At 36.8% G+C, this 21961-nt stretch overlaps 1 protein-coding gene across 1 annotated transcript in view; it reads left to right on the top strand.

The window, feature by feature from the left end:
• The window catches only part of ADCY2 (adenylate cyclase 2), a 205255-nt gene that overhangs the window by 89114 nt on the left and 94180 nt on the right, over window positions 1–21961 (top strand). Inside the window, exon 4 of the mRNA XM_040076938.2 lies at window positions 12055–12204. Coding sequence (XP_039932872.1) covers window positions 12055–12204 — 150 coding nt within the window. The remainder of the gene's footprint in view (window positions 1–12054; window positions 12205–21961) is intronic.

Below are 21961 nucleotides of genomic sequence, written 5' to 3' on the forward strand. Positions count from 1 at the left end.
CCTGCCCTCAGCCATACTGGCAAATGTTAGCAGTTCCACAGAACACCAATAAAATGTCATACAACTGTTTTCTTTGTCAATGTATGCAGTACTTTTGATGAACATTGTTTTGGAGTAGGAATAGATCAAGAGTAAAAAGTATTTATTTTCTGAAAAGCATGGATTTCTTTTCTATTCATTGCTGGTTCATTCTGCAACTGGGTCTGCATTTGCCTTGATAAAATGGTGATCTCATGCACAGCCTGTATCTCTGCACTTTCTTTGCAGTGCTGCCCAGCTAGCTGTCCCTAATAGCCATAATATTGCTGCCCATTTCTTCTACTGAAGAGTGCCTTGCAAAGGACCACTTTGGAGCAATTCACTGTACATTTCTGTGTTACCTCCATGGACCCTATCTGCACCACCTATTCAGTGCAAAGAAGTGGAGGTGGAGGAAGATGAAGAGATCTGTAGGAAGACTAAAGAAAGTCACAATTTTGAATGTATATGCGACAGCAAATTAAAGAATCTTCAGAGCAAGCAACTGAGTAATATAAGCAAAGTATCTGAATAAAGGAGCACTAATACAACTCAGGAATTTTTAATCCTTAGCTAGAGGAATCAAAGTTCCTTACTCATTGCAATCCTGTTCTTGAAGCAATTACTCATTTTGTCCCTTATTAGTCATTTTAAGGAATGAAGTGTTGGGGTGTTTTCTATCTGTCCTGCGACTCCCATCATTTTGGTTTGGGGCCAGCACTTAAAAGAATTCTCCTGTGAGGGGCTGATCATATTCTTTCTCATGCTATTGCTTCAAGAGCACAAAGACATGTTTGGCCCCTGCCATCAGGGCTTCTTGAAAGAGAATGGTGGAACAGCTTAGATTTGCCAGCGTTGTTCTTCAGCATCCCACGGCTCATAGAAATGTGTAATGAGCAGTGGGAGTGGGGAAAGAAAGGAGTGTTTGTGGGCTTAGAGCCATTGGGTAACTGTGGGTTCCTAGCTGTGAGTTTGTCTTTCCCTCAAAGAGAAAAGCATATTGAAAACCTTCCTCTGCAGAGGGTGGTGAATAGCAAGGTAGTGGCATTTGTTGGTCGGATTGGGATATTCAAAGCAGAGATAATGAATGCCTGTTGCAGAGAACAGAGAAACACTTACATGAATATATTTGACTGGTTAGTAAAACAGAGCAAGGGGTGTTACAGTGTGCCAGAGGTGAACATGGGTAATGTCCATACACTCAAATTCACTGACTTGAATTTGAGATGTTAAGTGAAGAAAAAAAACTTTGTGTGCATGTGGATTTACACATGTGCATTTGGGAAACTGTGTTTTAAACATAAAGTAATGGAAAAGCAGAGTAAATTCAGCATTGTGCTTAGACGTACTTCCCTTAGATAGCACATTACTTTGCAATATGTTGATGCTTCAGCAGCCTTCTCTGATTAAGAAGGGTTGGTATGTGAGAAATACTGCTCCCGGGTCTTCTTTCATGTAGTATTACTTCATATCTTCATGATGTATTGTCACATCTTTCTTGTGGCAGGCTGAACTATTAAAAGGTAGGGTGGTTGCAGGGTGAAACTTACTTTGCTGTAAAAGATAATTAGTATCAGCAACTGAAACTGATGGGGTTTAAATAGGAATTTTCTTTTTGTACAGGATTATTTTTCTTGTGGAAAATAAAAAACCCAGTCATTCCATGCAGAAAAAAATCCTGCAAGTCATGTGCACTTTCTGCATTGTTCATATTGCTACTTAGGAACACTTAGGATTTAATTTTTCTATTATCTTAGAATGGACCAGGTTCAAAACAGGCCTCTTTTATAAAGACAGGCAGAAGACTAAAAACATTAGTGAAGGGAAGGTTGGGGGGGGGGGGTGGGGGAGTGGGGTGGGGTGTTATTTATTTATTTATTTTTGTTGCTATGTGTGCATCAGAATTGTCAAAAGGAGATTTTATTTTCATGTGACTATTTCTAATTTATCCATAGAGTTCCAACAATATTCTAGTCACTTTTGGGAATCAAGTCAAAAATTGATAAATACAATATAACTGCAATCATCTGGAAATTGTATTCTTTCCTTCATATTATTAGTAACTTCTCTTTGTACATAGGAAAGCCTTTCAGTTTTTGCAATGCATCATGATATATTTCAACAATAGATTCACAGCTTTTTGTTTCTAAAATATGAACAAATGTAGTATACAAACTTTAAAGGAATTTGTGAGAAGTGCGTTAAATGCAAAATCTGACAGTAAGACAAAGATGTAGGTATTAGGTAAGGTTATCATGTAAATGGCATTATTGCGAGTTTAGTGACTTCTGTTTGTCTTCATATTCACAGTATTAAACCCATTTGATTTTTGAAAGACAATCTTTGGAAGGGAAGACTTTGTTCTTCAGCGTTTAATCTTCTCTCCATCCACTCATAACCTAAAAGCTGCTTCTTGTATGGTGCACAGAATTTGTAGGTTCATTCGCGAAGCAAAAACCTCTAGAGAATATTTTGAACACAGGAAAAAGTAAATTAAAATATGAGCGAGAAAATGATAGGAAGGAAATAAAATTTTTACCTTGAATATTACATAATCATAAGCAGGTTTTACTTGTAATTAAGGAAATAAATTTTTTACTTTGAATATTACATAATCATAAGCAGTTTTTAGTTGTAATTCAGTTAAAATAACATTTGCCTTAGATGCACAGTAGTCTAGCTATAAAATACCTTATGGAGCTATCTCAATCCACCCTGTGATTCTGCCTGTTGTAGCTGCATTTTTTTTCCTGCTATTCATTTTGCTAATTAGCATGCTTTATCAGCAGTTTTGAAATCTATTTGCACCACTCAAGTTAATTAGCCAAAGTGAAAACATCTCATCTGTGCAAGTGGTTTTTAAAGCGTTGCAAAATGCCTTTGTATGCCGTTTCCCTGGTCTGATAGGGGTTTGAAGAACATGCACCTAAAAGTTTGCAGTTTGTTTTAGCAAATAGATTGCAAATAGTAGCAACTGGAGCTACAGCCGTTAACCAAACCAATCTCCCCTTCCCTACATGCTGTTTCCTTGTTTCAGCACTTGAGTAACAAAAGGACTTTCAGAGAGTCTGTAAGGACATTTGACATCCAGGTCACAAAAATACTCAGGGAGAACAAGGCTATCGCAGAGAGACAATTTCTGAATGCCTGTTCAGTGAAGAAGAAATTGAAGAAAATCTCACATTAAAATCCTCTCAGAGGGTTGGGTGAAGGAGAGCATGTATAGGTTGGTCTGAAATAGGCCTGGGTTCCTGCTGACTGTAAGACAGAAAATGTGAAAATAAACTTTAAAAAGGTTCTAGAGAGGGTCAGGGAGACTTTAGGTCTGTAAACTCAGTGTCTTCATGAGGCAAAAAATGAAGCTGTAAGACTAGAGAATGAGATAAACACATTCTGCTTTGAAAGGAGCAAAAGGTAATCTGACTGAAAGCATCAACAAACACGAAGATGAGGCTGATTTCATTGATAGCTCTATGCCTTTGAAGGAGTCCTTTGCCCAAACCTTTTCAGAGAACTGAACGGGAAGATCTGTGCATGGATAAGTAGTTCTTTAAAAGACAAGGAACAGAAGATAGGAGTAAAAGAACAAGTCTGGAGGGACGGAAAATTTCTCTTCCCTGGTCAAGTACCTCCATTTGTTTAATCATGGCTCTCAGCTAGTTTGAGAGTAATAGCCTATTCCTAACAATGCTGTGTAGTATTTTAGGTGCCTGTAGCGTATATGCTGCTCTGTAGGGGTTGTCACTAATGCTGGTATGAATAGAAAATGATGGAAAAAAGGAGTCTCGGGAGACCTCCTCACTTTATACAATTAACTGAAAGGAGGTTTTAAACAGGCGGGTGTGTAGCAAACAAGAGGGACTGGCACCAAGTTGTGCCAGGGGGTGATTTAAACTGGATATTAGGAAAAACAGCTTTGCTGTAAGGGTGGTCAGGCACTGGAACAGGCTGCCCAGGGAAGTGGTGGAACCGTCATCCATGGAAGTGTTCAAAAAATGTGGGGCACTTAGGGACAGAGTTTAGTGGTGAGCAGGGTGGTGCTGGGTGAATGCTTGAACCTGGTGATCTTAGAGGTTTTTCCTAACCATCAGGATTCTATGACTGATTTTGTTCTATGAACTGGAGGTACTGTGCTAACTTTTAAGGTGTTACTCAGTATATATTCCCACAAACCACGTGATTTAGAAAAAAACTGTTTCAGAGTGTCCAAGATGCTTCACACTAGGGCTTTGGAATAGAAAGCCTGACCTGACAAATGACATCTTGGCAGTTTGGAGGCATGAAGGAGAGAAAAATGGTGTGTTTTATGTACAGATGGAATGAATTGGCACCAACAACATGAAGAGGTTATAATATTTTCTTCATTCCTTCCTGAATGTAACCCAAATTTAGTACTTTCTCTGCCCCACCCTGCTTACTTTTGACAACATTTGCCTTTCACCAGAAAATAGAACTTTCAGATTTCCTGAGAGCAAATTTAGCTGACTTCCAATTAAGAATTAACCCAAGTACTCAGAGATCTCAAAATATTTCAAAATGATAACCAAGTTTTTTAAAAAACTCTACAAAGACTTGTAAGGTTGTCATAATAAATAACTCCAATTCTGAGGACATTCTGGAACCCATTCAATCCAACTCTGTCATCACTTTCCTCACTTATACACCACTACCATTATCTTCCCTTCTGCTCCACACCATTCTCGGTGAACTATATAGCCAAAGACCTCTGATTCCTAGCACAGACTGCCAAATTATGAAAAATGAGCTTGATTAAAGTTTTTCATAGTCATCAGACAAGCAGAAAAAATTCTTAAGTATATCCAATGAGAAAGCTTATCAGATCATTTTGAACACTGATAGACAAAAATATTGTCTGTGAAAAACATGCTTACATACATCAGAATTTTATATAGAGATCAATAAAAAATTTCAAAATGTTTATGAGATAGATTAAAGCACATATATATTGCCAGCTTTTTGAAATGCAATAGAAAAATTACACTGAGTATATATTCCTATTGTAATTAATCAGTGTAATTCTAAACTGTCCATTGATTTTAATTTCCGTATTTATTGATAACTGAGAGTATGTAGCATATTAATATGCATTGTAGTCACATAGAGTATAAACTATAGCAATTAGGGTAGAAATCTGAAATCAACATTAAGTTTTTGAGGGTTAGGCATATCAGTACATACCAGTAAATGAATAATGAGCACCTACATGATTATCAGTTCATTTATCTGTTTGTCTTTCCTTCTGGCAGCTTTTGAACCTATTGATTAATTTCTGTAAAACTTGCCAGAAGGGGAGATGTTTAGAGATATATGAAGAAATTTCAGTAAGTCTGGTAGATAATAAAAAAAAATTAACTTCATGAAGGATGTTAGACAGTGCAGGAGAGATAGCCTGGCAGTACTTCTGATCAGGACAAGTAGGGAGAAATCTACTGGTACACATTGAACTTGGCAGCATATTGCTGGTCCTGTAAATGTACTTATATCAGAGATTTTAGTTTTGAGTTCTTCCTCCTTTTTTTTGTTTTTTAAGAGTAAACCAGTTTTATTGGAAAACACTGAAAATATTTTAAGATCAGACACAGGATTTTTTCTGTAACATGCCCAAGATTGATATATTACTATACAGATTTTTTTGTTTTCTTTTCTTTTGTTTTTAAATTGTTTTAATTTTATGGTCTTTTCTTTTTTCCTTATAGCACTCTAATACTTACCCTTACATGAGATCCAGAACCTAAAAATTAATCCCTTATTTTTGAGAGAATATTTGAAAATCAGTTTTAATAGTAAAGAAATAAAATAATCCTGGAGGTAGATGTAAAAACAGAAGATGTGGACAGGCAGGAGAGTGCAGTGGCTCTTGCCTGATTCCTTCTCACTGAAGAGAGCATGAGTTCCCCCCGGAAAAAAAAAAAAAAAAAAAAAAAAAAAAAAAAAAAAAAAAAAAAAAAAAAAAAAAAAAAAATTAGATTCAAAATATTAAGAGTCATTAATTAGAGTCAATGATCTTGATTAAATGTATTAGACAGAAGTGATCTAAATCTGATTCTTGTTTCTAGCTTATTTTTCCTGGGTTTGATTAAAGAGCTTAGAGTTTATGGTCAGTTTTTATCAACACTGGCATATAGATAGGGTCTGTGTATGCCCAGAGCTGAAGGAAATAAATCCAGTCATTCTACAGAACAGCTTAGAGCTATGAGAAAACTCAATCTGTAATAATGGTAAAAAGAAAATCACATCAAATAACGTAGATATTGCAAAAAAAAAGAATATCCTGCTGCTGACCTCAATGCTCTGAATGCAAAAGCTACAAAGAGAATTACAAATACCAATTAGAAGATAACATCACAACTTCCTGGTTTGTAAAATGACATCAATTCCCCTTCCACGAAAGGACTCCTTACCAAATTTATTTTAGCACTGAAAATGTGGAACCGTCTGGGCTAATGAGTAATTCAAATCTTTATTTTTTTGTTGCTTCTTAGTTATTTTGAGAAGTTTTACATTGAAGTGTTTTGTTTGTTTGTTTGTTTGTGGTTTTTCTTTTAATTGAGTTGTTTCTTGCAAAATTGCAGGTTTTTTTTCTACTTACCTTGCTGTGAAACATTTGACATTCTCCTTGATATAGGCAAAGGGTACTGGGGTTTCCTGTTTCTTCTCTTGATCTGTAGTGTATTCTTATTGTGGCCTTCGTAAGTATTTAAGGATTTAAATATCTTTGACCTTTCAGACTAACTAAAATAATTTTGCAGTTGTTAAAGAAATTGATTTTTTACTTCAAATTTGTGAGGAAGTAAGTATGCAGTTGCCCATAACCTCTCTGTCCTTCAGCCAGTCATGTTCTGTACCTGAATTACTTGAATTCATAATTTTACCATCGTCGCTAAAACAGAACTAGAAATCTAAGAAATTGCTACATACCTTCATGAATCACAGGGGCTTCATAATAGAGACCTCAGCTTTAGTGGCCTCACTAAGTACAGGAAAAGGCCAGGCGTTACTTTCTGTAACAGCTTGCTGGTAGATCAGGCACCACACGGTCATTAGTTTTAGGCCAGCTACAAAAATTTTTGCCCTGTAATTTTGCTCCTCTCCAAAGCTCCTTGAATGAAATTGAAATGTTGGACTTGTATAGGTCTGGACATCTGAAAGAATAAAAAGGCAACATTGTATCGCTGGCCAGAGCTCCATGTGGAAGAGATTTCCATGGAATAGCTGGAGAACCTTCTGAATACATCTACTTATAGAAATAATGGTATTGGGCACAGTGCATGGTGACCAAGTGAATAACTAATTCACATGGTGGCTAAGCATTTCCTTCTAAAATGCTGCTTTTCATTTCCACCCAGCATTTACCCCGCTGTTTTTAGCTGAATTATGCCTGAGTCTAAAGCTCTACAGGGTCCGAAGCAGCACAGACTTGTTCCATAACTTGGCTAGTCACACCACAAACCATCACATGAAAGATCAAATGAAGGGAGAGACGATTCATCTATGCAGAGCTAAAGAATTTGAACTTGGGCAATGATGAAGAATTCTTTTTTCTCACATTAATTTCCATGCAGACATAAACAACAGCTGATTTTGCTCCACCCTTCAACTTTCATGTCCTCAGTTTTCTCATCCAGAAGAAAAGAGAAATTTAACTATTGAAAAAAATTGTTAATAGTTTGTGTTGGTTTTGTTGTTTTTGTTAAAAATTCTGTTCATGCAATTACTTGGGGAGGATATGTAAAATATCTAATAGGAAAGAAATGTGGCAAAGTAATGCATAAACTGAAAGCTTTCAATGCAGGGAAATCTATGGAGAATTCTAATTTTTATATTCAGTATTTGAACAGCAGTTTCTAAGATACTTAACAAATTATTTATGCTTCAATCTGAATCAGCAGTCTATGTTATAATTCTTCTACTTTTATATAGGATAGTACTTCTTTGTATGCATATACCTTTGTGGGGACCTTTCATCAGCTGAGCTTCTATATGATGCTCCACATTTTTCTGAGCAACTCGGTGAACTGTAGTACTCCCTTGAGAAATTAGTCATAGCTACTGAACTTTGTCTTAATTTGCTTTTAAATGCAGACTATTTTGGTAGTGAAGCACTAGACATCTGATTACTTGATACTGAAAAATACCTGTGCTTTAATGTAAAATTGTCTCATTGCCTGGAAGCATGCAGAGTTTTCTGTAGGTCAGAAGAGACTGAGGAGACATCAGCCATGATTATGTTCCTTAAGTGATTAGAGATGCTTCCTGGTGGTATCTTGGTGTTCCTTGTGTTTGACTCATGTTTAGATCACTTTCTGTAGACATGAAATTTATTCATTGATAAAATAGAAACTTCAGCAGAGTTAATGTACAGTTAATGGATGTATTTGAAGGGATGCAGATGGCCCACAAGATAGATTTGCCTCTCTCTCCACTCTGACTGTAGAGAGAAATGGGGACTTCTGCAGTGTTGCTCAGTGTTTCCATATGGTGAATTGAATGGGAGCTTAGTAGAATTTATGGATATTGTGGGATTTTGGGGTTTTGGTCCTACAGTGCCTATTTGTAAAGGGTGTGAGCTAGGTTCATGCAATACTGTCTTTGAGGTCACCCTGGTCTTTTTCTGCTGTTGAGTTACCGTCAGCATTTACACTCTTTTCCACAGCTCAGGTGTGTCCTCCTGGGAGAAATCACTAAGCATGTTGTGTCATCGATTCCTGAATTCTCTACAGAGGTTCTCAGCTATAGTTTTATCTGCACAATTATCAGAGCTATCACAGAAACATGGAGAATTTTTTACCAGAACATCTACCACGGCTTTTCTTATTATCTAATACACATCTAGGGCTGGGGGGAGGCAGGGATGAGGAGGGAACAAAAAATGGTTGAAAAGACACTGCAGAGTTCTACCCTAGAGAAATGACGAGGTAGAAGATTGGTCTGACTCAGTATTTCATTCCAAGTGCTTTGGTAGGATTCACAGAAAAAACCTTTCGTATGATTGCATATTGATTAGAGTACTTGCTTAAGAAGAGGGAAGCTCATAATTTTTTTGGATTGAGAAACACTTTGAACCTTTCTCTTATGGGGGAATGCCTATGAGGCTTTAGAACAAACCTGGGATAGAGTTCATGTCCATCTCATAGGTTAAAATTGGGCCACACGTTGAACTGCGCTGTTCAGAGGAAATGCAGACTTGGGAGGGGAGAGATATGCACCAAGAAGTATATAATGTTGTTTATTTTGTTTAGAAATGTTAATTGTAATTTCTATTGAACACTCTATTGGCAGGATGCATTTTGCTTAATAGCAGAAATATTCACTCAAGCCAGAATAAATATAGGCAAAAAAATAAAAAAGTTTAGAAACGAGTTCCTCCATTCCTTGAATTTTTGTTTTTAATTTTATTCCTTAGTGACACATTTCCAAATTAACTCCATGCTAGCCTAAAGAATTAAGGGTGTTTTAAACAGTTTCTGCCTTCATATTCACTTGCACATTTACTTGTTTGATGTACACTAAGTACGGCAATGGCTGAGATATCTTGCGCTGTCTTTGAACAGCTTAATTCAGGTACTGGAAGCCATCACAGAGCTTCATGTGGGCTGAATTACCCCACTGAGTATCTGAAAAGCCTGGTTAATTAGCTTCCTTGCCTGTCAGTCACTTGTTTCCATCTATTTTCTCACTTCAGCTACTCCAGTCATAAAACTGTAATTTGTTTTTCTGTGACTGTGAAGATGATACTCATAATTTACTCCTCCATCTACCCATTAAAAGTTTTGATTGATTATATTCCTGAAGTTTTGCTTTAAATAATCTATAACTTTATGAAGCTGGACAGTGCATTTAGTAAGTGTGTGTGCAGCCTTTCAACAGTGACATCTACCTAGAGATTATGACAGCACACTCTTGATTTCAGTTCAATTTAGTGATCATTTCATTACTAAAGCTTCCTACCATGTATCTCAGGATTTTCTATGCCCAGCAGTCTTTCTTCTCAGGCATTTCTTCCTACTTCATAATTTCATTTTAAAACCCAGCAATGATTGGCAGTTGGAAGACCCTTACCCTTATACTGTGATCTGTCACACAAGATCTTTGTTCACCAATCCGTGTCTGCTGATTCAAAGCAGAATCAAGCCATTGTGATTTATAAAGAAATATAAAATATTTTAAGGTCAAATGTTTTACTGCACAGCACAATCTCATATGTTTGTGGGGGTTTTAAAAATTTTTTGCCTGTTGTGAAATGCTCGATTTAAACTATTTCTTATTCTTCTACTCCACAAAGGAAGTTCTTCGGAGAAAGTGAAATATGTAGATTTTTCTCATTGTTTTTAGATCTATCTATTTTAGAAAAAATTAGAAACTCAGATGTTGCTTTTAGAAAAGATATAACACCATGACACCATGATCTTAAAGTTTTAGGGAAAGAAAGCAAAGTTCTACCAAATTGAAAACGTCAATCATTTTTGCAGTAAAGGTGAATAGCTCCTGCTTTTAGCTTTGTGGAGCCATGAAAGGTGAGATGTCAGAAATGTCACAGATAGAGGAACAAGTTTCACATGTAATGATGTTAAAATTTGTGAGGAAAATAAAAGCATATATTTAAATCTTGCATTTTAAAGTTTCCATTTGTTAAAGAAACATTAAAACTCCAGGGGAGGGTGTTTTGTGAATTAAAATGTATTCCATCAGGAGATGGATTTCTGTTCACAGGACGATATATCTTTTTTTCTTTGAACCACCCCAGCACACTGTTAGATTTTTTTTTCTGATCTGTCTCTTTCATTACTAGCAATTCACAAAAGATTGCTTGATACATAGGTATACCAAAACCAACCCATGAATGATCACCAGGGAAATCTATCATAAAGGTCATTATTAGATTAGCTGTGGAGAGTTAACAAAATTTTTGCCTCCTTTCTTCCTCCTTTTCTTCCAGACCATGAATACTATGACATCGTGTAGTGCTTGTAATCCAGGGTATATGAAACACTAGGGCCTTACAAGCGGAGACAGTAGAGACCTGCTCTGAGCAGACTGCAGCTGTATCTCAACTTCAATTTAATTTTATCTTTATTATTACTTTTATTATTGGATTAGGAATTGGCTTCATTACTTTGCCATGTTTCTTTTGCTCTGAGTGAGCTAGAATGGATAAATGTTTCCTTTATTTGCAGCAATAAGCTGGGTACAGTTAAAAGTATTAACATCACCACACAATATTGTGTCCTTTTTAAAGGTCAAGTGCAAAAGAGACCTTGATTTTTTAAGCAAACTTATTTCTCATGTTTGTGGGTTGTTGCTTGCAGAGGGCATCTAATCCTGCAAGTGTGACCCCCTAAATCTTAAATCTTTAAGTTCTGTGTTTTAGGCAATTGTAATTTTTTTGGTTGTAAGTATATTCTAGTAGACAGCTGTCAGATCTTGCTCCTTAAGCACTTCTTATCATCATTATTTATGACTGACTGATGGATAGCAGTGGATCAAGCTGAGTTAGAATGCAGGTCAGGCTTTTCATGTGATTAAGGGGTGAAACTTTTCACCCCTTAATCATATGGTACTGTGAAAGAAAACATTGCTAAAAGAGCATAGCAATAACGTGGCTTACAATATTGCTAATAGGAGCCATAGCTGTTGTTTTACATGAGTAGGTGATGATCCCACCTAATTAATACTCAGCAGTGAGCTCTAACATGAGCTGAAATTCTTTTTTCAGAAAACGTGTACCTCATTGAGTAGGCAAAAATGGTGTTCATTTTCATTCCTGTTTAATCCTAAATTAAAACTATCCAGCCTAACTGATTCTGTGATTCTATTATTGCTTGGGATATTGCCAATAATTTTAAAGGCATTTTGAAATGTTAACCTTGGCTAGAAACAAACAGAAGCAAAATACATAGCTGCAAGAATCTTTCATTGCAAGCTAGGATTAATTTCTGTTAATATATTTATATAAGTTCTCTGACACTGTTTTTTTTTTTTCCTTTGTTTGTGTTTTTTTTTTTGTAATCCCCCTAGATACTGGCAAATGTAATAATTTTTATCTGCGGGAACTTGGCAGGAGCGTACCACAAACACCTCATGGAACTCGCGCTGCAGCAGACGTATCAGGACACGTGCAACTGCATCAAATCCCGTATCAAGCTAGAATTTGAGAAGAGGCAACAGGTAAAGTAACACCCATGTCTGGGTCTGCTTTTCTGTTTTCACACTGTCCCCCTATTTGTCGCTATGTAATCCAGTCTGTTAATGGGAAAACAAACTGAATAACTCAAATTTCATGAAATATGCAAAGTCTTTTGAATGATGTGGTTGTGTACAAATCACATCTGATTATGGGAAAGTGTTACAGTTATTTCTGTTGTCAAATTATGTTTTTTTCTCACTTTTTCTACAAAAACATTTTATGATAAAGAAAGTTAAAAATGCTGTATACATCCTGTCGGTCTCTTCTGTTGTCCTCATGGAATGAGCTGTGAGATGTACATGTGTGCTTTTGGGAATCTTCAGTTCCTCATGCCCAAGACCAGTGCCGCAAATCACTGCAGGAAGATATTACTGCACTGTTTTTGAAAAATATTTGAATCCACAATACTGATGAATCATGTGATATAGTTCTAGAGGTCAAGTTTTTTAAGAGGAGCTAGGGAAATTGCATAATGATACTGTCATTTATTGCAGAAGTTGAATAAAAGAATTCTCTGATTGCTTTATATAGTTATTTTTCTCTTTGTAAGTTCTGTACAGTGCCTATCATTCTGATAGATAGGTGTTTCATTTAAGAGAATTTGAAACACAGATCAGTTCATCAAGTAGTAAAGAAGATAGGTGCATTTTGCTTTGAAGGTCACCAAGACTCTATGAACTATTAAGGATCAGAGAATAGAGTCTTCACTGACAGGTGTCTGTGGTCACAAAGAGTGCTGGTGTGTACCTCGTGTGTCCCAGCTGACCTTACTTGTCATGTCTGTCTCACAAATGCCATTTAAAATAAAGATTTTTCATGATCCATCACCAACACATTTTCTTAAAAAAAGCAAATGGAAAGTCCACACCAGGACTTTGACAGGCTGTGTGTTCAGAGGGCTGTCCTTATTCTGCTGGGCACTCTGGTTGCATACTGGCTGAAGCTGCTGCAAAACATTTCAAGTCATCTTAAGAACAAGTTACCATAAAAGCAAATTTTGATGATTAGATGCAAAATTTGCATAAGGTACTATTGCAGGAAAGGTTTGCAAGAGCAGTCATTTATGTTTGCACCTCTGCTTCCACAGCTGTGTGCAGCGAGTGGGTGGGCTTTGAGCTCAGTTGTAAGGGCCTGTGTTTCTACTGTTGTTTGCTTTTCCCTCCAAGCATAGGAAGCATGTTGGTTTATCTGCAAGAAGCAGGTGGGTTGTGTTACTGGACGCTGAATTCAAAGGAGTTAAGGATGCTTTTTTTAAGAAAGCAGTACTTACAGCAGACATGGTTCTAGCTGATATTTTCTACAAATGTGTACTATTTTGCTAAATGTTACCAGTTTCTATGGAAAGACAGAAGTAAGTAGCTTTGGTGTACTGTCAGTTCTGAAGGTCTTGCAGAAATGATTGAGAACCTGACGGCGAAGAGAAGCAAAACTACCAGGGATTCTGCGACAGATACTTCCTCTTTGGGGTTTGTAGTACTCGTGTTTTAAGAATGCTGTAGCCTAGCAAGATGAAAGAAGCAAAAACCGTATTTCACTGATAAATGTTTTTGTTATTATAGATAATCAAGGAAACTGTATATAATTTGTTATATATATATATAATTAGGTGTGTGTTGTCATGTTTGTGTTTCGATAGGAATAAATTTATCACGTTAGTTAAGACATCTACACAGCCCTAAGTGGTGTATTGCAGGGCTGGATTAGTAACAGATGGGTCAATGTCTTATTGAACAAAAGTCCAATATTCTGTGGAAGTCAGTGATCTTTTCGGCCTCCAGTGAGCTCAAAAAGAGCTCATTAGATCTTCAGATCTTCTCCTATAGATTTCTTTGGCCTTTATTCCCTCAACCCCTTAGTATATATCCCTTATCTCCTGTCAAGTTTTTTCCAACCAAAAAATGAAGACCTGTACCTCCATATTATCACACTTAGCAACATTAGATATTTAAACGTGAAAAGGTAAAAAATGAAGATTCGTTTTTAAGGCGGCTGTTTTTTTGTTGGTTTTTTTTTTTTCCCCAGGATTAACACACGTCTTTGTTTGCAGATATTAGATCAGAAGTGGATGTACTTTGTCTTTTTACACTGCTTGTTTTGCCAAGAAGATACAAAAGATCACCCACATTGTTAGTATTCAGGAAGCAAGTCAATCATATTGGTGACTATTTTTAGAGAACTGGGATGCAATGAAACAGTAAGAGCACAGTGCATTTTAAAAAGCATTGGTTTTGATCAAAGCCTTTATTAGCCTGTAAAAGGTTGTAGCATGACCCTTGATTCTACATCTCTGTAACAGGAAAAAAATTTAATTTAATTTAATTTACTTTACATAAGCTACTTTTGTACAAGTGCAGAGCGTAGGATGTGCTTCTAAATGATTAGGGCTTCAGGTCAAATTTGCACATTTTTCCAGATCATGGACGTCATGTATTTTATAATTGTTTTTGAAAGATGTATGCTTTATGTTTCAAATTATTCTGTGAATTTCCTTTTATATTATTTGAGAGTAGGCTTATACAAATGTAGACAACCATTGTTTTTCAGTTATTGGGTTTTTTTCTGTGTGTCTTTGAACAGCTTTTTTGATGACACCATTTTGATAGATCAGTAGATAAATATATTACAATACCACTCAACAATTATGCCAAAGAACTCAAGAGAAACCCCAGATTCATTGTTTTCAAGTGACACCAGTTAGCATTAGAATCTGGTGAAATAGGGGGGGGTGTGTATACTGAGGTACACGTTAGACATCCTGTACCCAATACTGCTGTGTATTTCTGCTGCTGGGGCACAGCAAGGGCTGTCTGCTCACAAAAGGGATGGGAAGCTGCTGGTGGTGACACCTCCCAGCAGGACAGGGGACACTTTTGAACTCCTGTGGTAAAAAACAGTATTTTCAAAGCCCTCTTTGGTGTTTCTTACATACCTTTTATGTCTTTTCAGTATTTGTAAAAGAGAAATGTGGAACTATTCTGACCTCCTTTTATTTTGCAGCCTTATTCCAGGATACATATTTAAAATGGCCTCTCATAATGTTATTTGTCTCCCTGATAAAAGTCTGGCTGACAGTTTGTAGGGGTAATGACTCACTAGCGCTGAGTGCAAGATCTTAACGCTGACAGCAGTATAATTGCTCTTCTCTCTCTCTTCTGGGGCTTTGCATCATGAGACACGAGAAAATACACTGAGAGATTCTTACAACATGCAGGGAGGTGTTCCTAAGGTGTTGGTGTTCAGTGAGCTCTCTGAAATGCTGTCTTTGAGGAGGGAGTATAATGATGGTTTTAGAAACAGCACTCAGGTAGCAAATGAAAATGAATGAGGTTTCAAACCATTGAGTGGGATTTTAATTTTTTCTCTGAAACACGGTGAAGCGCTGTGCCATTCATTAAAGGAACAGAAATATTTCAAAATTGTTTTTGAATTAATCTATACAGAGAAGCTTCATACATTTGTGAGGCTTAAGGCTGTTAGTAAATAACAGAAGCATTGAAATACATTATTTGGAACTTATATATGAAAAGTGGATTCCTGAAAGTTTAATTAATTTATTTTAAAAGGTAAGCTACTAATATTTTCATGAATATATAATAGTTTTTCTAAGAGTTTCCTCATTTTCCTTTTCATGGTAGCTTCAAGGCTAGTAAACAGGAAAACCAAAAACTTTTTTTTTGATCTTTCAAACTTTAGACTCTATTTTTTACTTCAGCAGTGCTTGTGTGCATACACATGTATGGTGCTGGTTCTTTCTGTTAATTGGCGTGTCAGTACAGGAATAAAGCCTGTTGTGAGGAGGTGTTGAATTTTGCATGGTGGACCATGGGAAAGATGGATGGAATATGTAAATAGAAACTGGACAGGGTCACTGAAGGGCTACAGGGGTACTTAGTGGACTGCTGGTCATGACAGATGATGAGACTTGGGGAACTCAAGATATTTAGTCTGGAGAAGAAAAGGCTTGGAGGGGACAACTCACATCTGCCTAGTACCAAAGGAACTTACTCAAGGTGTGCTCAGATTTTTCTGAGAGGCACACAGTGAAAGGATGAGAGGAAATAGGCTTGAACTGTGCCAGGATAAATCTTGACTGGAAGGAGATAAAAGATTATTCCCCAAGGGAAGGGTTAAACACTGGGAAAGGCTACCTGGAGAGATGCTGGAATATGTGAGCAGGGTGATTTTGACGTCCTAGATGTATCAGATCTTATGTTTCGTTTCTTGTTGTGGGCAAATGAGAACACACGATAAATGGAGCTCAGAATCTCATTAGGCTAATTAAAGTCCTAACAATCTAATGAAAATACAAAAATAAAAAAGTTACAATAATAATAACAATCGCAATCCACAGTAATCAACACAAGAAAGCATAAATATAGCTAAAAATGTTATGCAAAAAAATATTCAGGTATATCCCCCTTTTTCTCTGGTATTACCCTCAGTCTTCTGCAACCATGTAGCCCCACAGTACAGTACTGCCAATGCCATGGGCTTTGTACTAAATTTGCAAGGCCTCAGGGTTAAGGCTCTGAATTTTTTGACCTTCCTGGAGCTTTATTTTTACTTGAGTTAACTGTAACAGCAGCATTTCTGATGACAAGGTAGTTCTAGGTAATTAATTTTACTTTTCTTATGGCATAGCACAAACAAAGATATTATAATAATAATGACCAATACTCTGTGAAGAATGAGATATTTACAACTGTAACATAAGGTAGAAAATTGCAGACCTGACATGACAGTGGAAGCCTTAAGAATGAACACATAGAATGCAGTGGGGAGCAATACATGCATGATTGCAGATGGTACACAGGCTTGGCATTGGAGACTTCAGATCTGTAACTACGTAGATCTATAAGATCTATAAGTGACCAGTCACCATTGGTCATTTGAAGAAATACAGACTTGGGCCTGGACACAAAGTGTTTTTAGGGGGAGCAAAAACAAGAGCATAGACTTGCAGACCAACAAAGAAACAGCAAGGTATAAATGTGTTATCTGATAGCTAAAAAGTACTGCAAAGAGATCTTAGATTGAGGAAAAAGTAACCATCAGCATCAACATCAGCATCATATTCCTTCTCATAAAGGGCTTCAGATGCTGATGACTTGCTGAAAGTCTTTCACCACCACTGCCAGGCTGAAACCCATCCACATTAGGACACACAGGAACAGTCAAAAGCATGAGACGTTTTTACCAGAAAAAGGGTTGTAAACGAAGAAGTTTATTCATAAAAATTTAAACCATGTCATTACTACTAGGACTTCACTTTGTTATTATAGAAGTATCTATTTTTTTTTTTCTCTTTATATTTTTTCTGATCATTAGAGTAGGAATAATACTGATTCTTGATTTAGACTGTTAAGATTTCAGTTATGCTAAAAAGAAATGTAAACTAACAATAAATTCTTAGCTTTAAATGTATGCATATGTGTGTGTACATTATCAGGTTTGTTTCCTTTCAGTCCATAAACAAGATTTTGGGTATTATGTTTCATGTGTCCTGGATCCTGAAATGAATGATATCAGTGTTAGTAAAGCATAAAACAGGGGGTTCAGAGCAAGATGTCTCAAGTTCATCAGGAAGATGTAAGTAGTGGTGGTTTAAACCCCCTTCCCCTTCAATTTTATTCCAGTTAAGGCTGTACCCTGCTGTCCCCCAGTCCTTTTGCCCTGGAGGGATTGTTTGTCCCACAGTGCCAGGCCTTAGGTTCTCCCAGAGCCAAGATGTTGTAGAGAGGCAGCAGGCACAAGGCCACCAGACAATTGCTGCCACAGATAAAAATCAGGCAAGGCAAGCTCTGAGAAGTCTGGAGACCCAGGTTGAATGCAGAGCTTGTGATGTTGTGGTAGAACTGTATTTTCTGGGCTACACAAGTGCTAAGCAACTTCGTCTAATTTTGAAATTAGCCATGTTTGGAATAAGATATTGGATTACATATCCCAAGAGGTCACTTCCAACCTGAATTTTTCAGTGAGTCTCTGGTTTTCTTTAGTGTCTTTCCTATAACAGAGTTCTATGACATACAGAAATACTATGATTTCAGGTAGAAAGAAATGAAAAGGTAAATGTCACTTTGAATCATATCCTATAATTGCAGATGAATGTTTTTTGAATCAGCAAAAAATCAGGTGGTACTGAATTTTTTTCCAAGTTTCTCATACTGACTCTGCTTACAGAAATGTAATGCCAGGAATAATGTAGTGATTTTTGCTCCTAATTATTGATGAGAATAATAGTAATTTTACAAGAGGAATATGTGTTTTCTAAGAAAAGCTGAGTGATTTGAAAATCAAATAGATACCCGTTGTTACTTCATTATGTTCAGGTTGTCCAGTCACTGATGAATTTGAAATAGACTAAATAGTCTTGATGATGCTACATCATCTAACAAGAGTCTGCAATCAATTTTCCTCCAAGGGTCAACATTTAGTATGAATCTGAAACTTTGATTTCAAGTTTTATATCTCAACCAAGACCTGCAGATCAAAAAGCTGTAAAAAAGGTAGGGTTGGAAGGTACAGAGGCTTCATGTATGCCTGTCTGACCAGAGATTTTGTAAGGTAGAAAAGATATTCATCTCCTTGCCTGGTAAAGGATCAGGTACTATCATGTACTACATTAGCAACCTGCATCTTGTTTATATCCCTGGAGTTATTCTTTCATAATACTTCACTCCTTAGAAAGTTGTTTTGGAGCTTCTGCCCTGTAGAGACAGAGCAGTGAGGAGGGTGGTTGGCAGCTTTGCAGTTGACTACTGTGGAAAACTCCAGAGGTCCAACAAGTGTGGGATACTTCCCTTTCAGTGCTTTTTCAGGGATTTGGGAAATGACCTTAAAATTTATAGCAAAACACTACTGACAGATGACCACCTTTCCTAACAACTATTTTCTCAGTTTTTCTCTGCTAAATTTTTTGTAGGAGCTATGAGAGACTCCTTATGTAGAAATAAGGCATTGTCATGTTTTGAAATGTTGTAAAATGTGCCTTTCACCCCAGGGAATGTACATTTAACTGTTAGGGGAAGAGATGCCAATATTGGAAGCCTAGTTACCTACATGAAGACAGTCATATTGTCCACAATTCTGAAATTAATGGCTTAACAAATGCCTTGTGCAAGTATCTACTTCACAGATCAATAGAGAGACTCCAGTTCTTGCATGTAATCTTTTTTCCTACCTCAGGACTTCATTGTGAGAAAAGGTCATTTACCATTTTGCAGTGAACTAGATGAGATTTCAGCTGCTTCTCTGTGTGTTGATCTGCAGTAATTTATTACATCTAACATACTCAGATAAACTGATGAGTCATGCTGCTTTGTTTTATGAGGAAAATGTGTAGTTTAAGCAGATACTGAGTACCACATTTTTCATAGATATCCTGAAAGTTTGGATTAAATACATAGCTGGCAGGCAAATGTTAATTTTTGTCATGGCACCTGCAATTTTGTCAGTCACATTACAAAAGCTAATTTACAATAGCTGAAAAGTCATTCTTTTTAGAAAGAGAATGTCTTTTGACAGTGAGTCCAAAGTTTTCAAGTGTTCATTATTCTCATAATTAATTGTCTCATTTTTAAATTGCTGTTTTATTTCCAGATAAAAGTCATTTAAGTCGTACTAGATTTCTTTGTCCTTAATAACCTTGCTATGTCTTTTTCAGATCTCCACATTAAACGCTATTCTCTACAGATAGGGGTTACAGGATATTGTGCCCACAGAAACATAGATCATACAGATTTTGATAATCCAGGGGCCTGTTTTGTTTTCTTTTACATAAAAAATTGCTTAGTCATGTCATGATTATTTTTATATCTTAAAAGGTTCTCTGTAACGAGGATTTTCTGGGCATTTGTTCATTTGTGTGGCATTTTAATAATTCATGATTTCTTGTATCATTTTTATAGCAAGTATATCTGAACACACTGTTGTCAATTACGTTCACCTAAGGAGATAAAGATCTATTAAAAAAATCTTATAAGTCTCTGGGGCACATCGGCCTTGTTAGCAGCAGCATCATGCTGGGAGATCCTACTCATTGGGTTTAAGTACCACAAATTCTCTGTTCCTTCCAGAATTACTGCTTTCCCACATACGTGCTTTTGTACTGTAAATAGATGCTTTAATTCTGAATTAATTTTCTTTGGGTGTTTTAAATACCTTGTGTGGTGCTGCTCACAAAAACTTTTGTATTTTTCTAATATTGTTAACAATCATATCACTTGTAAATATCTTCATGTCAGTCCTAATACATTTTGTTTTTTAACTTATTCTTCACAGGGACATTCACTCTGGCTGTGCACATACACTAAACAACTTAAGCTGGGGCACATTTGGATCCTGTGTGTCACTGTGTTCTTCCCCCATGCTTTACTGTGCTCTGGTTATAATGGCAAGGTGTTGTCACTGTCTTTAAGATCTTCTTGGGAATCTGGCTAAATTGGGACTTTTCTAGAAGTTCATGTCCTTGTCCTTGGCCTAGTTAGATACTAGATGTGACTCTTTTCAAACTGTAAATCAGTTTCCTTTCTCTTTTTGTAATCTCTTTCCTTCCTCTTCACTCCAAACCCTTACCTCCCTTTAGCAATTTCCTGGATCTGAAAAGCTTCATATTGTAGGAAAAACCATTAGGAGAAAATACAATTCTGCAAAATATCCTATTCCCAGGTGCTTTCAACCAAAAACCCATACCAAGTGGTAAATGTCAAGTATAGGAGCCCCCTCAGCTACCTTCTAGGAGCTCGGCTGGTTGTGTTCAAGGACAACTTCTTTCTAAGACCTGCTATGAAATCTGTAAGAACTTAAGTAAGTAAAGTCTCCTCACTCCTTCCCTTAGGAGCTGCTTTTTGCTGGGGCTGTCACCCCTGTTCCCCACCCTGAGATGCATTGCAGCTGCACTGCAGCCTTCCAACTTGTCAGTCTGGACCCCAACCCACAGATTTGACTATTTGAAGAAAAACCCTTTTGTGATCATGACACGCAAAGCAATCACACGAGACGAGAGATTTTCGCAGAGCAGAGACTTTCTCCGATCCAGCTCAAGCTGAGTCAGGGCGGAGAGAGAGCCTCCTTGTTTATTTCTTACTTTATATACATTTGTGGGTCTGGCTGAAGATTGGCATCCGGGGTTTTTTCACCCTTCAGCCAAGTGGCTAGACCAGCTGTCAGTTACAATTGTTTTCAGGTTAGAAATGTGCAAACAAAGGACAGAGAATGAAAAACAAAGGATTTTTTAATGTTACATCTGTGAGAAAAAGGTAGAAACTGCTTCTAATATTGTACAGTAGCTAAAAGGTCTGACTCCCTTTTATGAAAATTCAAAAGGCTTTAAAAAACTCAGAAAAACCAGGGTAACACCCTTTCCTTTCATTTGGAGTGGTCCTTGGATTCACCTGTTTGTGCTCCAAGAGGGTGTTAGAAAAATTAATCTCTTCCTGTAGGTCACCAGGCTTCTCTTCAGGCAATCCCATTTCTCTTTAAGGTTTTGGTAAGAATTGTATTGATGCTTAATGAAATGAGAAAGGAAAGCTACTTAATAATAAGCAGAGGTTCTTGAGCTGTGTTGCTCTCAAAAGTGCTCTGTGTGCCTTGCCTACTCTTAGAGCCATGTTTCATCGTTTATTATATTTTTGTTTTCTTTTAAATAAAAGGTCTCTCAGATTGAGAGGAATGTGAATTTATATGGGCTGGAAGGGGAGGTGATATGAGCATGGTGATACTGTTAGTCTTTGAGCTAAA

The sequence above is a fragment of the Hirundo rustica genome, chromosome 1 (assembly GCF_015227805.2).
Source record: "Hirundo rustica isolate bHirRus1 chromosome 1, bHirRus1.pri.v3, whole genome shotgun sequence".
Taxonomy (NCBI): Eukaryota; Metazoa; Chordata; class Aves; order Passeriformes; family Hirundinidae; genus Hirundo; species Hirundo rustica.